Source organism: Lissotriton helveticus, chromosome 6, assembly GCF_964261635.1.
Source record: "Lissotriton helveticus chromosome 6, aLisHel1.1, whole genome shotgun sequence".
Lineage (NCBI taxonomy): Eukaryota > Metazoa > Chordata > Amphibia > Caudata > Salamandridae > Lissotriton > Lissotriton helveticus.
In genome coordinates this window covers 151,201,289-151,218,305 of record NC_136067.1, presented here as the reverse complement: position 1 = coordinate 151,218,305, position 17,017 = coordinate 151,201,289, and the positions used below count along the sequence as shown (strand labels likewise).

General features: G+C 46.2%; 1 protein-coding gene across 2 annotated transcripts in view; it reads right to left on the bottom strand.

Annotated features, from left to right (window-relative positions):
• Positions 1-17,017, bottom strand: part of TOGARAM2 (TOG array regulator of axonemal microtubules 2) — a 315,487-nt gene that overhangs the window by 40,605 nt on the left and 257,865 nt on the right. For both annotated transcript variants that reach the window (XM_078647517.1, XM_078647518.1), the window contains one exon: positions 54-157. In XM_078647517.1, the coding sequence (XP_078503643.1) occupies positions 54-157 (104 nt within the window). The remainder of the gene's footprint in view (positions 1-53; positions 158-17,017) is intronic.

The window sequence follows — 17,017 nt, the reverse complement described above, 5'->3', positions numbered from 1 at the left end:
AAGGCTCGCCAATGACTGAATCAGAAACTAAATAGTAACATTCAAGGGTATACCCTTCATCAGATGGCAGGCTGTCTTGAGAAGTGCTAAAACTGTTACTCCAAGACGTCCGATGACTTTTAGCAGAAGGAGGCTCTGAGGTACACTCTCCCATGCCCTAAAAGAGAAAAAAAACTGATTTGTACAAGTCTTGCAACTGCTCTGAAACACACAATTTCATATTTTCCATTTTTTACACCATAAATTAAAAAAAAAAAGTCAAGCACAGCACCATTATTACTAACTAAGGTTGCGTTGCTCTTTTTCCCCACAGCAGGACCCCCGAGCAGGTTTGATTTCCAAACTTCACTTCTCCCTAAAATCTGACATCGGATGCGACCCCTCCCGAGTCCCGATCGGCTGCCAATTTTCACAGTGTCATTATGCTTTCACAAACAGCGTTGCTAGCAGAAGCTCTCTGATTGTTTTGTGTTTTTAATTCCGTTTTTAGCGCGCTGCATGATCACTTGTGCCTTACGCTCTTGCCAGGCACTGCCACTGCTGTGGACACTATCCACACAGCGCGCCACAAGACCACCTACCTGCTCACTAATAGTCTATGGGTGATGGCCTACGACAAATCATGTTTGCCCACCCTGAGCTTCGTTACTACCTGGATCTCACCTGAAGCTCTTTTGCTTCATAGCATCATTAAGACAGGGGCGATCATCATAGGCTGCTTGTCACTTTGTGCAAGCAGCATGCCCCACCGTGTCTAGATAATGTGTACAATCACTGGGCCAGTCTTCGTGCTAGACCATAGCTACGTAAGATTGCATTTTATGTTGCTTAACAATAATGTGTATATATGTTTTGTATTGTCTTCCTTTTTCCCACAGGTCTTTTTCAGTGTCCGTAAGTACGTTGACACTCAGCCAACACACCTTAGCTCGTTTGTAGGTACTTTCTTGTATTTTCACGTGGCATTACTCACTTTGCCACTCACTTTTCCACCTCCCGGTCCTGAAGAAAGCCCCTCACATATCCTATTGCGGGCTGAAACATATAGACCATTCACATTGTCAACTAGGGATAATAATCTCCCATTTCAGTTGCACTACACTTATTTTAACCATATCCTGAGCCGCCACTAATAAAGTTTAAAGGCAAGGATTCTCAGAGGTATTTTTTAACTAATTTCACATTACATCACTTACTCACACTACACCAGCTCCGCTGTAACCAGGTGTCGTAGCACAACCGGGGGGCATTCGGCCACCCGGTTGGGACCCCAATGATGAAGCATGACACCAACTAGGTTGATGTGTGAGGGGTCTTTAAAATAAACATAGTGGGTCCATGTACTAACCATATTAGTGATTGTACCATATCCACACGAAGGGCCCGTCCTTCTTTGTTTAGCTTATCATTATACCGGGGATACGGACGCACTCTATATTTCTCTTGCTCTCCCATTTCTTTTTACATTTCCATTGGTTGCCCATAAGAAAAAGAATATTATTCAAAGCCTTATGTATTGCCCACAGGATTAAACATTCAGCTGGCCCACATTCACTTCGGCCTCATACAGTACTCGTAGAGAGCGTAGATCGAACAATCTCTTCCTTCTTGCCGTCCCTAGTATCAGCAAGCTAGAGGCGGGGGGTTGCTCATTTGCCTATCTAGTTTCTAAGCTCTGGAACTCTCTTCCTAGTCATCTTAGATGAAACAATAATCTGCTAGGTTTTAGGAAGCAATTGAAAAAATATCTCCTCATTGAAAGTAACATACTCTTTCACGTGTCCTGTTAGCACCACGAAACCTGTTTGTGGGTAGCTGTGCACTCTATACGAACTGTAACATAACATAACAAACACTAGGAGACCGGGTGTAGCATCGCGAGGCCAAGCTTAGTCATCCTTGGGCTAATAAGACATTTCCGATTCCAATAAAAGAAGCAACATGTATGATGAAGGAGTACTTCAGTCCTATATTTATTCCCATAGTGCGTGAATGAATGTATGCATGTATGTATGTATATGTGATTTCTATAGTGCGAACTTGGCCAAAAGGCAGCAAAGAACCATACATGGTCAAAAACAATCAACATGCATACGCTCACCCTCCAACCAACTGCTGATTTAAAAAAAGAAATGAAGCAGCACACACCTAATAAAAATTGATGGATGGCAATTAATGGAAAAATAAAAACGGAGATGCCACACTAGAGGTAACCAAATCATGGAAAAACAACATTTAGGACAGACAATTTTAAGAAATGCAAATAAATCAAAAATTGAAGGAAATATAATTTTGAGAGAACATCAAAAATTGCATTAAACATAGGTGAGGTTTAGGAGTGATGATAATTTTTTGGGATTCAGGGATGAGTCATGTTTAGGGGTGAAGAAGGGTTTTTTGGGGTCAGGGATAGTTGGAGTTCAGCCATAGAAAGGGGTTTTTAGGATCCAAAGATGGGTGGAGTTTAAGGGTGGTGAATTTTTTTTTAGAGATCAGGAATGGGTGAAATTTAGGGGTGGTGAGGGATTTTTATTCACAAAGGAGAGGTTTTAGGGGCGGGGAAAGGTTTTTAGGGTTTGGGAATGGGTTGAGTGTAGGGGTGTTGAGCGTATTTAGGGTTCATGGATGGGAGGAGTGTAGGGCTGGTGAGTTTTTAAAGTACAGTGATGGGTGTACTTTAAAGGTCGTGAGGGTTTTTTGGGAGTCACGGATTGGTGGAGTTTATGGGCTGAAAGTTTTTAGGGTTCAGCAAAGAGTGAAGTTTAGGGTGATGTGGAATTATAAGTGTTCAGGAATGGGTGAAGTTTAGATGTAGAAAGTGCTTTTAGATTTCAGGGGTGGGTGGGTTTAGGGCTGATGAGGGTTAATTATGGGTCAGCGATGTGTGGTGTTTAGGGGAAGTGAAGGTTTTCTTAGGGATCAGGTAGGGCTAGAGTTTAGAGGTGGTGAGGGGTTTTAAGGGTTTAGGAATGGATGGGGACATAGGGATTTTGGGTTCAGGGATGAGTAGAGTTCAGCAGTAGCTAGTCTTTTAGGGTTCAGGGATGGTGGAGTTTAGGGATCAGGGACAGATGTTGTTTAGGGGTGGTGAGAAGGATGCAAATTAAAAGCACCAATGTAATAGTTTGGCATTCAGTAGGGGCTCGTGGAGGGAGTGCTGCGGAGCAGTGGGGCAGGTCGGGGAAGGGTCAGGATGGGGGCTAGTAAACTACGGCATATGGCCAAGCAGAGTTAAGTAAATAAATAAAACCAATTACATTGCACACGCTGCAACCCCCCCTCCCCGCCTTGCAGGCGCTGTACCACTTCATTTTCCCTAGTGCATACAATTTCGACTCATTGTTCCGGTCATCTCCAAGCCAAATCCCATTGCTGCAGCGAAGCAAAATTACCTTCTTGGGCCAAACAGAATCAATCTTCAACCCAGGCAGGGCTCACCTCCAAAATGGGACTCCCCGCCTAATTTCGAACAGCCGTCCAGACCTCATAGCAATTCTTATTCACGTAATAATCCAAAAGGGCAGTGTATGCGCCCCATCTCACACCCGAAATCCACCATTATGACCAATGTCCCTAAACTATTGCCAGACCAAAAATATGAAGGGGAAGAGTCGCTCATAAATAAAATTGTACATTGGACTCGTCATGTGAGGGGCAGCCACTCGGTAATTAGAGACGACATAATAGGAGCCAGAAGGCACACCTGCCTCAGCAACCATATGGATAGCATTGAAGTCAGCTTGACTGGTGAGAGCATGGCCCATACTTTGATAGTCTTAGAGGCTAGATTTAACACTCCTCCATCCTCTTCCATCCAATTCAAGTACAGTTTACCACAGGACTCCTTGCCTTTTAGAGCCCAACCTTTATCTATTTACCTAGCTACCAATTCCAATCTGACCACCGACGACTGACTCGCATCTTCCAGCAATCATTTGCGCTCAAAGCCTTTGCTACCACATCCTTGAAATTACCAGCATTCACGCATAGATATAAGTTTACCTACCTCTAACTGCTCCACACGTGCTTCAAACAATGTTATCCGGCAACCCAACAAACTCTTGTATCATGGCAGAAGGGCGACCATTGGAGTGCCTAGAACTACCCATGCACAGTTATTTGTACATGCAGAGAACTAGATTCCAACAGTAGGCAGGAAGTATGTGGTACGCTCAATGTAATATCATGGAATGTGGCTGGGGTAAGACCGAAATTAACCATCCCACATTGGATAGATTTTATCGAATCGTTCGACATATGCATACTACAAGAAGCAAGGAGTACCACCCTTGCTGTGTGCCTGGCTACGTAACATTCTATCGCCCAGCAATCTCCAATAAGTCGGGACATCCTGTAGGGGCGCTGTTAATTTGGACTAAGATTGCACTCTCGCTCGGGGCAAGATGGCCGCTGTAGAGTTGGGCTGAGCAGTCGCATTATTTTCCTCTCCTGCTCAATACTGAATTAATGGGATAGGATGCTGTGTTTCCCCTGATGGCCTACGGGTTTTTGTGGCAAGGTGGAGTGAAGAAGTACTGCCGAATTAAGAACCAGTTTCGTGGGGACAGCTCGACCTGGAACTGGTTGAAGCTGAAAGTTTTTAGGCTGCTGAGAGCGATAAGCGGCAAAGAGAACCTGGTGATCGAGATGCCCCCCCCGACCACCGCGGCAGGACAAGCCCAAAGAAGTGGCGGATTCAGCAACAAAAGGAGCAGCGACTGGGGAGGCAGGTGCGGGGAAAGATCTCGGAGTAATTCGTAAGGTGTCTGCACTGCCGATGAAAAAGAAGACAGAGCTCCGCGGAAAAACTGCTGTGCCCCCTAAAATTGCTTCTGACAGTCGCACAGCATCACGGAGCTTCAACACGGTGGATCAAACGCCGAAAGGAGGAGATGCAGGTAAAAATAAAAGTAAAAGTAAAGACACAGATACAGGGATGCGGCAGCGTACCTTAACGGAGGTTTTCTCCATGAAGGGTCCCGGACAGCCTGATGATCTAGTGAAGACGCTGGAGCCGGGAAAGAGCGTCCTCGTGGACGCTGCGGGAGCAGTGGATGCCGCGGAGAATCTAGTTGGCAAGCAACGTTGTCAGAATGCAGAAGCGGCAGAGGCGGCAGAGACCAACGCGGCGGCGTCAGCAGGAGCAGCTCTCATGCCGGTGCAAGTGACGGTAGGAAGAGGCAAGGAGAGGCATTTAGATAATCCCCTGGGGAATGCTGATATGCTGGGGGCTCTGATGCTAGTGGAGGCTGAAATGAATGCAGGAATAAATGCCCAAAGCCAACCAATAAACACCTGGGGCAGCATGGAAAGCCTGGCAGATAAGGGTATGCTGGGAAGGAGTAAGGCCAAGCACAACACGGGAAAGGTAGATGGTGGTTCAATTGAAGGGGAGTGCTTTTTTCATTGAATGAGGACTCAGAGTCAGTAATCTCGTCTGAAGGTAGTCTAGAAGAAGATGAAGATGAGGAGGATACAGACTCAGGGTCCAGCACATCCGGCAAAGAGTCCACGCAAAGGAAAAGACCTTCAAGATCAAGGAGGTGCATCTCGGGGTCTCCCCCCCATCATGATAGGCGATTACTATGGGACTACTCAGCCACCTCCCAGGTCTATCAGGATAATGGCAGTAATGGGGGTTCTACTTCTGAGTCCTTACCCCACGAGACTCATTCGAAATACTATTCAGCACTCTCAAGCAGATGCAAGTAGAGGCACGAACAAAAAGTCGCAGAGCAAGGCAGGCCTCAAAGAAGATCCAGGGCTCGCTGAGGCAAGTAAACAAGTTGTACAAGGAAGTGGAGGTCAGAGTAACGGAAGTAGAGGAGCGCACAGGTAAACTGGAGGACGATGTGGGGAACTGGCAGGCATTCAAGTCAGAGCAAGAGAAGCTGGCAGAGGATATGAGCTGGAAGATGGAGGACTTCGAAAACAGGCAGAGACGGAACAATGTTAGACTTTTGGGTGTGGCAGAAGGGACAGAAGGGCAAGATATCAGACAGTTTGTAGTAAACCTGCTTAGGGGGGCCTTTCCAGAATCTCAGTGGCAGTGGGATACAGAGGTACAGAGGGCGCATCAATGTCCTTTTACACTAAAGAAAGGTCAAGGTCAAGGTGCGGGTGGCTCGCTTCCTAGGGCAATTCTCGTTAATATAGAGAATTTCTTGCTGAGACAGGAGATCATCGACAAGGCAAGGCCAGATAGTAGACGTACATTTGAAGGTACCACGTTCTTCGCTAGGCCTGACTTCTGTCACGTCACTGTTGAGCGTAGATGGAAACTCAGGCAGATGATAGCACCCTTTCAGGCTCTCGGATCTGAAGCATATCTCCTCTTCCCTGCTAGGCTCAAGGTAGTAGTAAAAGGAAAGTCTGGATGTTTTCCTCAGAAATTAAAGCCCAGCAATTTTTGGAAGAAATGAAGAAACAGAAGGGTGGGTAAGGGGCTGGACTCTGAGGTTGATTTGCTGACTTGGTGACTTGGTAAAATATCACGGTCTTTCAGGGTGTAAGAATCGGGGGTTGCACAGGGCAGTAGGGTGGAAGGCGGGGGAGGGAAGCGATTTGCACAATTCAAGGCGACCACACATAGGTCTCACGACCTATTTGCCTGTAAGGGGGTGGGGAGGGCGGAGGAGCGGGGTCAGGAGGGGGAGGGGGTTGGGGGAGGTATAAGGGGGAAGAGGGAGGAAACGGTACACAAAGACATGGTGATTGGTTGGCGGCACAGCACACCTGGGTAAGGAGAAAGGTACAAGTTTTACAATACATAAAAGATAAATTATGGTATCAACTGGTGTGGTTTATTCTTAATGAGCTAGTAGTACTATTTGTCGGATACAGGATGTATTTCGATGACATGTAGAATAGCCTCGATAAACGTCTGTGGGCTTAATGAGATAAATAAAAGACTCAGAGTGGCTGCACTTTTTAAATCATTACATCTGGACTTGGTTTGCTCACAGGAAACCCACATTGAGGGCACCAAATGATATCTACTGGAGCAGATGGGATATGAGGTGTTAGCAAAATCTAACCAGGGGACCAAAACTAGAGGGGTGGCAGTGCTTGGTAGGAGTAGGGATACACTGGTAAGAAGGAAAAAGGAAGATCAATGGGGGAGATGGGTCTTGCTGGAAATAGTGTTTAAAAGGGAGATAATCACATTGGTTTCAATTTATGGGTCCACAGACGATGATCCGGATGTTTTCCAATATTTGGATGCGGAACTGGCACAATGGCCCGAACCAATCATTTGTTGTGGTGATTTTAACCTGCATGACCCTGATAGTTCCTTTTTGTATTCCAGGAGAGTATTTAGGAAGGAAAAAGAAAACTTATAGAGCTCTTTCGAGTATGGTGGTTCATAACTCCTTGGAAGATCCATGGGTAAAGTGGCATCCGAATCTAGATGGAAGTACTTTTTTTTCAGCCCCCCACCAGTTATTGGTTAGACTCGATTATTTTTTAATTTCAAGAAGCTTGCTTGATAGATCAAAAATTGAAAGACAACCCCGTATTATCTCGGACCACAGTCCATTAATATTGACACTAAGAGGCACATTTACGTTGCCTGACGCATCTCTGCAAATCGGCAGAGATGCGCCAGGAAAGATACGGCACGCAAGTTCATCCTTGCGCCACCCATGATGCACTGCAGGAATGAACAGATGCGTGTCGCATCTTGGGCGTAAAGTTGGCGCAGTGCTGAAGTTGTGTTGCGTGCGGCATGCTACTCCAGCACTTTTCCAACTTGCCCTATCTTTAACGTGGTACGTCAAGCCGTACGCCTGCTTCAAGCAGGCGCAGGGTTTTGACGCATCAGCGTTCGGAAAGTGACTCAGTGAAATCTTGTAGATTTCACTGAGTCACTTTTCAGGGGCGTTCCTGCGACGGAACGCCCCCCCCCGCACCGGAACGCCTACATGAAACCTGACGCAGGTTTCATGTGGCGCAGGGCCTTACACCGTGACGCATCTCCATAGATGCGTCACGTTGTAAATGCCTCGTAGGGATGCGCCACGTTTACGCTGCCTTGCGTGACGCAACAGCGGCGTAAACGTGGTGCAAGGGGCTTGTAAATCTGCCCCTAAGAGTGGGGCAAGATCAGATAAAAGAAATACAGTGGACCTTTGAAAGAGCATTGCTGCAGGATCAGGAATACCGGGTATACATGATGAAGAAGATTAAGGACTTCTGGGATATAAATAGAGGGACAGCACCACCAGGGATAGTATGGGATACCTTCAAGCCTGGGGTTAGAGGAGAGACATTGAGTTTTGTACTGTCCACTCAAAAAAAGGAGAAGTCGAAGGGAGGAGAGCGGCGGAAAAATCTTATGAAAGCGGATGAAGAATTAGCTATAGCAATTCAGCAGCATTCTCCGCTTGAACAGTGTATCCTTAAAGTTGTTGCACTTAAATCAGACGCCCTGGGAGGTATGGCCAAAAAAACAGTTGAGAAGTACCTGGCCAAGAAGGAGAATGCTTACGAGCTGAGCGAAACAGTGGGCCATATTTTAGCCATCCGGACTAGGCAAAGAGGAGCGACGTCTGATATTAAGGAAATAGAAGATGCGCAGGGTAATGCGGTTACCGAAATAGATCAGGTGAGGGAAGTGTTTAGACAATACTACTCGGATCTTTATTCAGCTGATAACTCTGGAGATGAGGTGGAAATAGATAGATCTTTAAGGGAGGTGATGCCCTCAGAACTTTTATTGGAAGATAAGGCGGGGTTAGAAGCTATATTCCAGCTAGAAGAATTGGTTTTGGCCCTGGGGAGTTTACCCTCAGGAAAGGCAGCAGGCCCGGATCAAATTCCGGTGGAATTTTTAAAAGTATTTCAATCAGTGCTTGCAGATGATATGTTTAATATTATGCTGCTGGCGCAGAAGGGGGAGTCGATTGCGGAGTCCTGGGGAGGGGCGGATATCATTGTAATAGAAAAAAAGGTAAACCTCTAACCACTCCAGCCTCATACCGCCCGATTACATTGATGAATGCTGATGTTAAGGTGTACTCCAAAATGCTTGCTAAAAGATTATCACGGGTGGTTGAATCTTTGGTCAGCCCCTCCCAGCATGGGTTTATCCCAGGTAAAGGGACGGCACAACATATCAGGCAGGTGGTCACGATGTTTGATGCAGCAGGTACCCTGGGAGACCCTATGGCAGCGCTGTTTCTTGATGCAGAGAAAGCATTTGATAGGGTCTCCTGGGGCTATCTATGGTCAGTTTTGAGGTGGAGCGGCATAGGGGAGGGTTTTATAAAGTCCATACAGACTTTATATAAAAACCCGACAGCTAAGATCAGGGTTAACAGGGGACACCTGACAGCAGTTAAGATCAGTAGAGGGACCAGGCAGGGGTGCCCATCATCTCCCCTGTTATTTGCGTTGTATCTTGACCCGTATTTACGAAGGCTAGAAAGAAACCGAGAGATTTCAGCAATGAATATAAATGGCTGTTTGATAAAAACGCTTGCATACGCAGATGATGTGGCCATCTTGACACCCAACCCCATAGTCGCTATTAGGGCAACCGAAGCAGAGGCTTATCGTTTCGGACAGGTTTCAGGGTATAGTCTGAATAACTCTAAGACGCAGATCGTGAAAAACGCATACTCCAGTTGTAATGATGTTAGAGTTGTGGGGTCGGCGATATATCTGGGAGTGGCCATATCAGCAAGTTTGGATACGGTGGTAGGAAATAATATGGCCCCTTTAATGTCACAAGTAAAAGCAGATCTAGAGAGGATGAACAATTTACATCTGTCATTAGTGGGCTGCACTAATGTTATTAAGATGGTGATCCTCCCCAAGTTTCTTTATTTATTTAGGTCCATCCCTTTGTTTTTTTAAGCCAGTTGGTTTAATGCACTGGAGACAATGTGTAATAGGTTCATTTGGGCGCAGGGTAAGACCCGCAGGGTTTATCTCACTCCCAAGAGAGAAGGGTGGATGGGGAGCCCCGGATTTCAGACTTTACTATATGGCAGCAGCTTTGCAATATATGCAGGGGTTGATAGGAGGGACCGACCTTGATGAAAGGGTTAACAATTTTTCTACAGAAGTTTATGTTGCTGTACTTGGGGCAAATGTTGGCAATTGTTTTTTAAACTTTATTGATTTTGGTTATTTCAAGAGAACAAGGTTTAAGACTGCTGTAAAAATGTGGAATGCTTTTTTAAAGAAGTCTAAGTTGGGGAGATATAACAGATATGTCAGGTTGTATAATAACAGATCATTCCCTCCTGCAATATTTTCAGATCAAATAATGTTAGAATGGGCGGCAAAGGGGATTCGACAAATTGGTGACCTACTCAACTCTGAGGGGATGGTACAGTTTGTAGATTTAAGGAATACATATGGTATCAATAATAGAGGTTTTTTTAAGTACCTTCAGATTAGGAGTTTTTTAAATAACAAAGTGGGAGGGCCACCGGGTTTTGATAAGAATGAGATTTTGGAGAAAATAAGGCTCCTAGGGGATCGCACAATCCGGTCCTTTTATGCAAGCTTGGTAAAAGAAAAATCTGATGATATGGAAAAACATAGTAACAAGTGGGCGGAGAAACTAGGTGGGGAAATTGTTTGGTTTTATGAATCATTGGACCTAGGGCGAACAATTCTGTGCTCATCCCCCTTGCAGTCTCAACATTATAAAACATTATATTTGCTCTATTTTACCCCTGCTAGGATAGCAAAATGGGGTGGCACTGAAGGGATTACTTGTCCCCGATGCAACTCTGGTGAGGCCGATAGTGTGCATTTATTTGCTACGTGTCCCCAACTGCACACATTGCTTAGGGACATAGAGGGTTTTCTCATGAGGTCATTGGGGATCCAAGTTATACTTACTCCATCTTGGATTATTTTAGGGGTGGGTAAAGACGAGAATGAGCGGCAGCGGGAATTCTTGTTTGTTGCAATGGCAGTCTACAGACTGACCATCGCCAGGGCTTGGTTGGACAAAAATCCGCCGGAAATGCAAATCTGGTTGGCTAACCTGCTGGCTGCATATAATATGGAGAAGAATATTTATGCACGGAAAGGTAGGAGAGGAAGGATCCTAGGTTTGAGAATATGGGAGCCCATAAACAGATGGAAGGAGGGATTGGGGGTACACCACAGTTGTTAAAAGGATTTATAAACTTATGTCTTCAATGGAATGGTAATTGAGGAGGTTGGATTATCTATGGAAATGTATTGTATGTATATAAAAGATATGAAGTAAGGAATGATGAAGTTATAAATGTATAATGTATAAAGTGTGCTAAATGCTAAAAAAAAGAAAATAAATATAATAAAAAAATTTAAAAAAGATTGCCCTCTCGCAAGCTGCAGTCCGATAGTGTGGACATTCTAGCTGTGCAATTTAAAGGCTGAATGGTGCCTTACTTGATATCTACAATGTCTACGCTAGAGGAACTAAGGCAGTATAGAGTTCAGCCATCTTAAATGAGTTGGAGGCTCTTTTGGATGATAGGGTTACTCCACCTCCGCTGATTGTAGCTGGCGACTTTAACATCACCTTTGAACCCTTGGATAGCGAGGATATCTGTGAGGCTTATGAAGAGGACAAGCTGTGGCATTTCCCCCACCTCGATCTCCCCCCTATAAAAAAATAGACCCAAGTAGCTCTTCAACTAAAAGCGCTTTCCCTGGAGTTTGGACTAAGGGCAACAAATGGTCGCACAGCTTCAGTTTTAAGGGGGGCTAATATATTTAACAGGACCGACATGTTATATCTTATCAACAATATTTAGGGGGAACTCAGGCTGTGGTCCAGTGTGTTTGATATGAGTGTGGGTTCCTGTTAGAAATGGGATTTTAGGTAGGCTAGGGCATGTGCCAAAGCCAGACAGAAATCACCACTCTAGTCAGGATAAGGGAGTTACACTCCTAAAATAACTCCTGCTCACCCCCTTGGTAGCTTGGCACGAGCAGTCATGCTTATCTTAGAGGCAGTGTGTAAAGCATTTGCACATAACCAACAGTAATACAGTGTACGCACTACAAAAGAACATCACACCAGTTTAGAAAAATATCCAATATTTTTATATACTTAAGACAAATCTTTAATTATTAAAATATGCTTTAAAATAGCTCCTTGATGTCAATAGCTCCATCCGGGGCTATCACGGCGTAGTGAGCAAACAAATCCAAACAGTTCTGGCTGACTGCGGCGTCGCAGGCTAGCTATGGTGTCGGGAAGACCCGCAAACAGTACCTTTTAGAAATGCAGGGCTTCGGCGGCCTCTTGTTGAGTTTCCGAAAGCACGGCGTCCGCCGGCGTCGGTTCCAGAACTCCTCTCTGTTGAAGTCAGGAGCGCTGGGGTTGGAAGGCATCGGGTGCTGCGGTGCAAAGTGCTGCGGTGCGGTGCCCTCAGGTCGCAGTGCAAGCAGCGGCTTGGTGGCGGCATCAGATGGTGTTGACTGTGGACCAGGGTCGGGGTGCGAAGTGAAAGCGGTGCTCGTCACGGTGTTGGCAGGTCATGGTGCAAGTAGCGTCGTCGGCATTGCTGAAGCGCTGTTGTCGGCTGACGAACTGGAGTCGATGTTGCCGGCGTCGGTAGGCCAAGGCTGCGGTGCAGGAAGAGGGCGGTGCGTCGTGTAACTTTTCAAGCGGTGCCCTTGAACCACGGTGCAAGCAGTGGCATCTATTTCAGCGGGGAGCATCATCGTCAGGGATACTAAGTCGTCATTGTGAAGCGAGGCAGAGTGCGTGCCCACAGGTCGCAGTGCGAGCAGCAGCTCGGTGGCGGTGTCAGCAGGCGCCGTCGGTGAGACCTGGGTCGCAGTGCGGTGGTGCCCTCTGGGGTGCCTTCAGGACACAGAGTCGGCTGCGGCGTTGGGTTGCTTTTTCTTCTGTTGCAGCACAAAACACACACAGTCCCCAGTGCTGAGGGTAGAAGAGCTTGATGTCTTTGCTGTTCCTAAGACTTCTTGAACAGGGGGCAAGCTCTACCTCAAGCCCTTGGAGAAACTCACAAAAGTAGATTGCAGAAAGTTCAGTCCTGCCCTTTCCCTGCCCAACACAGAAGCAGCCACTACAGGCCAACACAGCAAAACACACAGCAATGTGGTAGTCCCTCCTCACAGCTTCTCCAGCTCTTCTTCTTGGCAGTCTTCTTGGTCCAAAAGAGTTCTAAAGTTCAGGGGTCTGGGCCCCACTATTTATATCCCAAAATCCTTTGATCTCTTAGGTAGAGAGTGTCTGCCCAGCTAGAACCAGTTCTGCCTTCTTTGGTGTGACTTCCTGGCAGGAGGTGGAGACGGTATTGTCAGGGGCAGACCAGGCCCTTTGAGGTGCAAGGAAATCTCCTCCCCTTCCCCAATTGCAGCCCAGGTCTATTCAGCCCTTTCCTGACCCACCTAGACTATCTGGAGCCACTCCTGCTCCCCAGCCTTCTGTCATCCAAAACCCAGACAGGCAATCCACATTCCAGCAGAGGCACACGGGATGACTGAGCAAGAAAATACCTACTTTCTAAAAGTGGTGTTTTCAAACACAGAATGTAAAAATCACCTTCACTAAAAGATGCATCTTTAGATTTTGAGTTCAGGCATACTAAACTTTATTTCCCTGCCTAATTCCCCAGGCCAGTTATGTTTATCCCCTTAAGTGCTCCCGTCGGCCAACGGCCGTCGTGAGCACTACCTCCGTAGTGCTGCGAAAATCTATGGGCCAACGCAGCCTGCCCACTCATTAAAACCGCCCCACCGCACTGGAATTCACGCCGCGGTTAAGCGGTTATAAGATGTTATAAACAAATTCCCCATTTTGTCCTATGGAGAATAGGTAGCCTTGCAATAGTGAAAAAAGGAAATTGGCCGTAATTTACTATCAGGACATGCCACACACACCAGGGCATGTCCTACCTTTCACAAACACTGCACCCTGCCCACAGGGGTACTTTGGGCATACCATGGGGTGCCTGACATGTAAGAAAAGTGAAGGTTAGGGACTGACAAGTGTGTGCACTGGCTAAGTCGACATGGCAGTTACAAACTGGGTGCAGACTCTGGCAGGTCTAAGTTACCTTTTCAGGGCTACTCACGCCGGTGGCACACTCAGTGCTTCAGGCCCACTAGATGCATTTGATTTACAGGCCCTGTCACACTCAGAGCACTTTACTAGGAACTAACAAGCGAATCAAAGATACAATCATGGAAACGCCAATCCATAACACAATTTACACAGAGAGCATATGCACTTTAGCATTGATTAGCAGTGGTAAAGTGCCCAGAGTCCTAAAACCAACGAAAACAGGCCAGAAAAAAATAGTAAGAAGCAAAAAGTTTGGGAATAACCCTGCAAAAAAGGCCATTTCCAACAGTACCACTGTGGATAGCAACCATAATCCCTTACAACTCTCGTTGAGATCACTCTGGGTGGGTCCGCTTAGTTCTTCAATCCAAGCCTTCTCCTCAAAGGAAATATTTCCTTCCAATGATGATCGTCACTTTAAGTGGCCCCAGGTGGCTATGAATGAAGACAAGCTGGAATTGATCAAACAGAACTTGCTGACAACCACAGCTGAGCTCCAAAGTTTGACTGATCATCCGGGAGGTCTGGGCAAGATTAGGGATTGACACACTCAACTTTTTGAGCAGTTAGCCAAGCTCTTCCACGAACCAGTGTGCCCATGTGAATCTACCTTGAACAGAAGACCCTGGATGGCCTGGTACAATAAGGAATGTAGTGTCACTAGAAATCAACTAGCCTAGGCAATCAGAGAAAACAACCTGACTCTAGTGAGGAATCTGAAGAGAAGGTATCAGTTAGCACAAAAGAGGGCCAAAAGGGAGTGGGACATAGGTAGATGGGCTCTGGTTAGGGAGTCCTGTGGTACTAAGGACTCGCAGAAGTTCTGGCTATTTGTAGCTAGGGGGATTGTCAACAGGCCTTCACCCCTACCAACAATATCTCTACCACAGCGTGGCACTATCACTTCTCACTGGAATATTCTGGGTCTACTTCACCCGAAAGAGAGGAAGCATCCTATGGCAATGCCCCTGCTCCAGCAAATGACTTCTTCTCTCGAAACGAAACTATGACTTGCATTAACTCTATCGCCAAAGCTAAAGTTGCTGGACCAGATGGCATTCTGGGTGACGTGTTCAAATATGATAGCAGGAACTGGGCAAACTACATCTTGGCCTTGGCTAATGCCATAGCCGCGGGCCTGAATACCCAAATCCTGGGAGGGAGCAGAGGTGATGCCAGTGTGTAAGAAAGGTGATAGATCCCCGCCTGACAATTATAGGCCAATCAGTGTGAAAGACTGTATGCAAAGGTCTTCGCCCAGGCATTACTCATTAAGGTCCAGGATTGGATGAGCGAACACAACATCCTCTCCCCACTTCAGGCTGGTTTTATACAGAAGACGAGCACCATTGATCAGGTGTTTCGTTTTCTGCTTCTTATCTGGAAGGTCGTGGTCTTGTGTTGCGGAGTCTCTACGTAGCCTTCATCGACCTAAAGACCGCCTTCTATCTTGTCCCCAGGAATAAACTCTGGCAAGTTCTAAATGATATGGGCCTCCCAAGGAGATTTTATCACTCATCATACGACTCCACAAGTCAACTTTTGCTAGGGTGCGCTGGGGCTATCAAGGCCAGCTTTCAGACCCGATAGTAATCAACAAGGGGGTACGCCAGGGCTGTGTCCTGGCTCCCACACTTTTCCCCCTCTTTGTAAATGGTTTAGTCCAGCATCTTTCAGAGGTTCCAGCGGATGCCCCAACCATAGGGGGAGAAAAAGTGGCAACTCTAATATTCGCTGATGGTACTCTGTTAGTATCAAAGACACCTAGTGGGCACCAACTGCTCAATAATCGTTTTCAATCCTTTTGCGATTTACGGGGTCTGGAGATTAACAACTTAAAGACGAAGCTCCTCCTCTTCAACCATCCATAAATCATTTTGAGGTAATCTAACAATAGGAGAGGTTCCCCCGGAGAGGGTGAATACCTTTGACTACTTGGGAATTACCATCTCCAAAGATATGGCATGGAAACCCCATGTAGAAAAGCAGACGCTCAAGCACAGACAAATTGTTGGGCCTTGCTCAAGGAACATAGCACCGCCTTTACTAAACCAGTGGCAGCCCCAATTCAGATCTATGAGGCTAAAGCTGTGGACTATGGGCTTTATGGAGCAGAATTAAGGAGATTTGAAATTATGGATGCTCTACTGAACTCGAAGAACAAGTTCCTTAGGTCTCTTGTTTCTCTACCGCAGAGCTGGCCACTCCATCCGTAAAGACTTGACTTGAGTAGAGTAGAGCCACCATTGTGGAAAAGGCCAAGATACCCCATTACTATTCTAGTCAACCCTGAAGTTGTCCTCGTATGCCGCTGCCCTTGATGAAGTGGTGGCACTCGACCTTTCCAGCAAGATTGGCTGGATTCGTAATGTGAAATCCTCTCTAAGAGCATTAAGTTTAGAGGGCCTCTGGGACACTAAGGACCATTTACCGCCCCTTAGCAAAGACGCACTTAAGAAATACTACTGGGATTGGGTAGCCCAGGGTTCAGTTACCAGCTCTTCGTGGGGATGCCCCACCTTGGAATTTATGAATTTTTAAATTACTGGATCTTAAGCGCAATATTTTAAAATGATCACCATTCCCCTGGACAGGAAACTCTAGATGCGATTTTGCTTTGGATCTCTTACTTTAAATTCACATACTAGCACTTGAAGGCAGACATCCGCTTCCTCTCAGTATTGCCCTAGGTGCATATCTGCTATAGAGTCTATCGCCCATGTGTTCTTTGTCCAAAGTACTGTTGTCCAAGACGCAAATGGCTGAAACCAATCTGTAAGCAGCTGGGTACGCGCCGTCATCTCGAGGCCCTCCGTATCTTAAGATCAGATTGTAGCCCAACAATTGTTTGTGCCATTGCTAAGTTCTTGGGCCACATGTGGGCAATAAGAAGGCATCTGTAGAAAGTGTTAAACTCTTACAGAGATTATTAACTATTTATCTACTGTATCCATATGGTTTTAA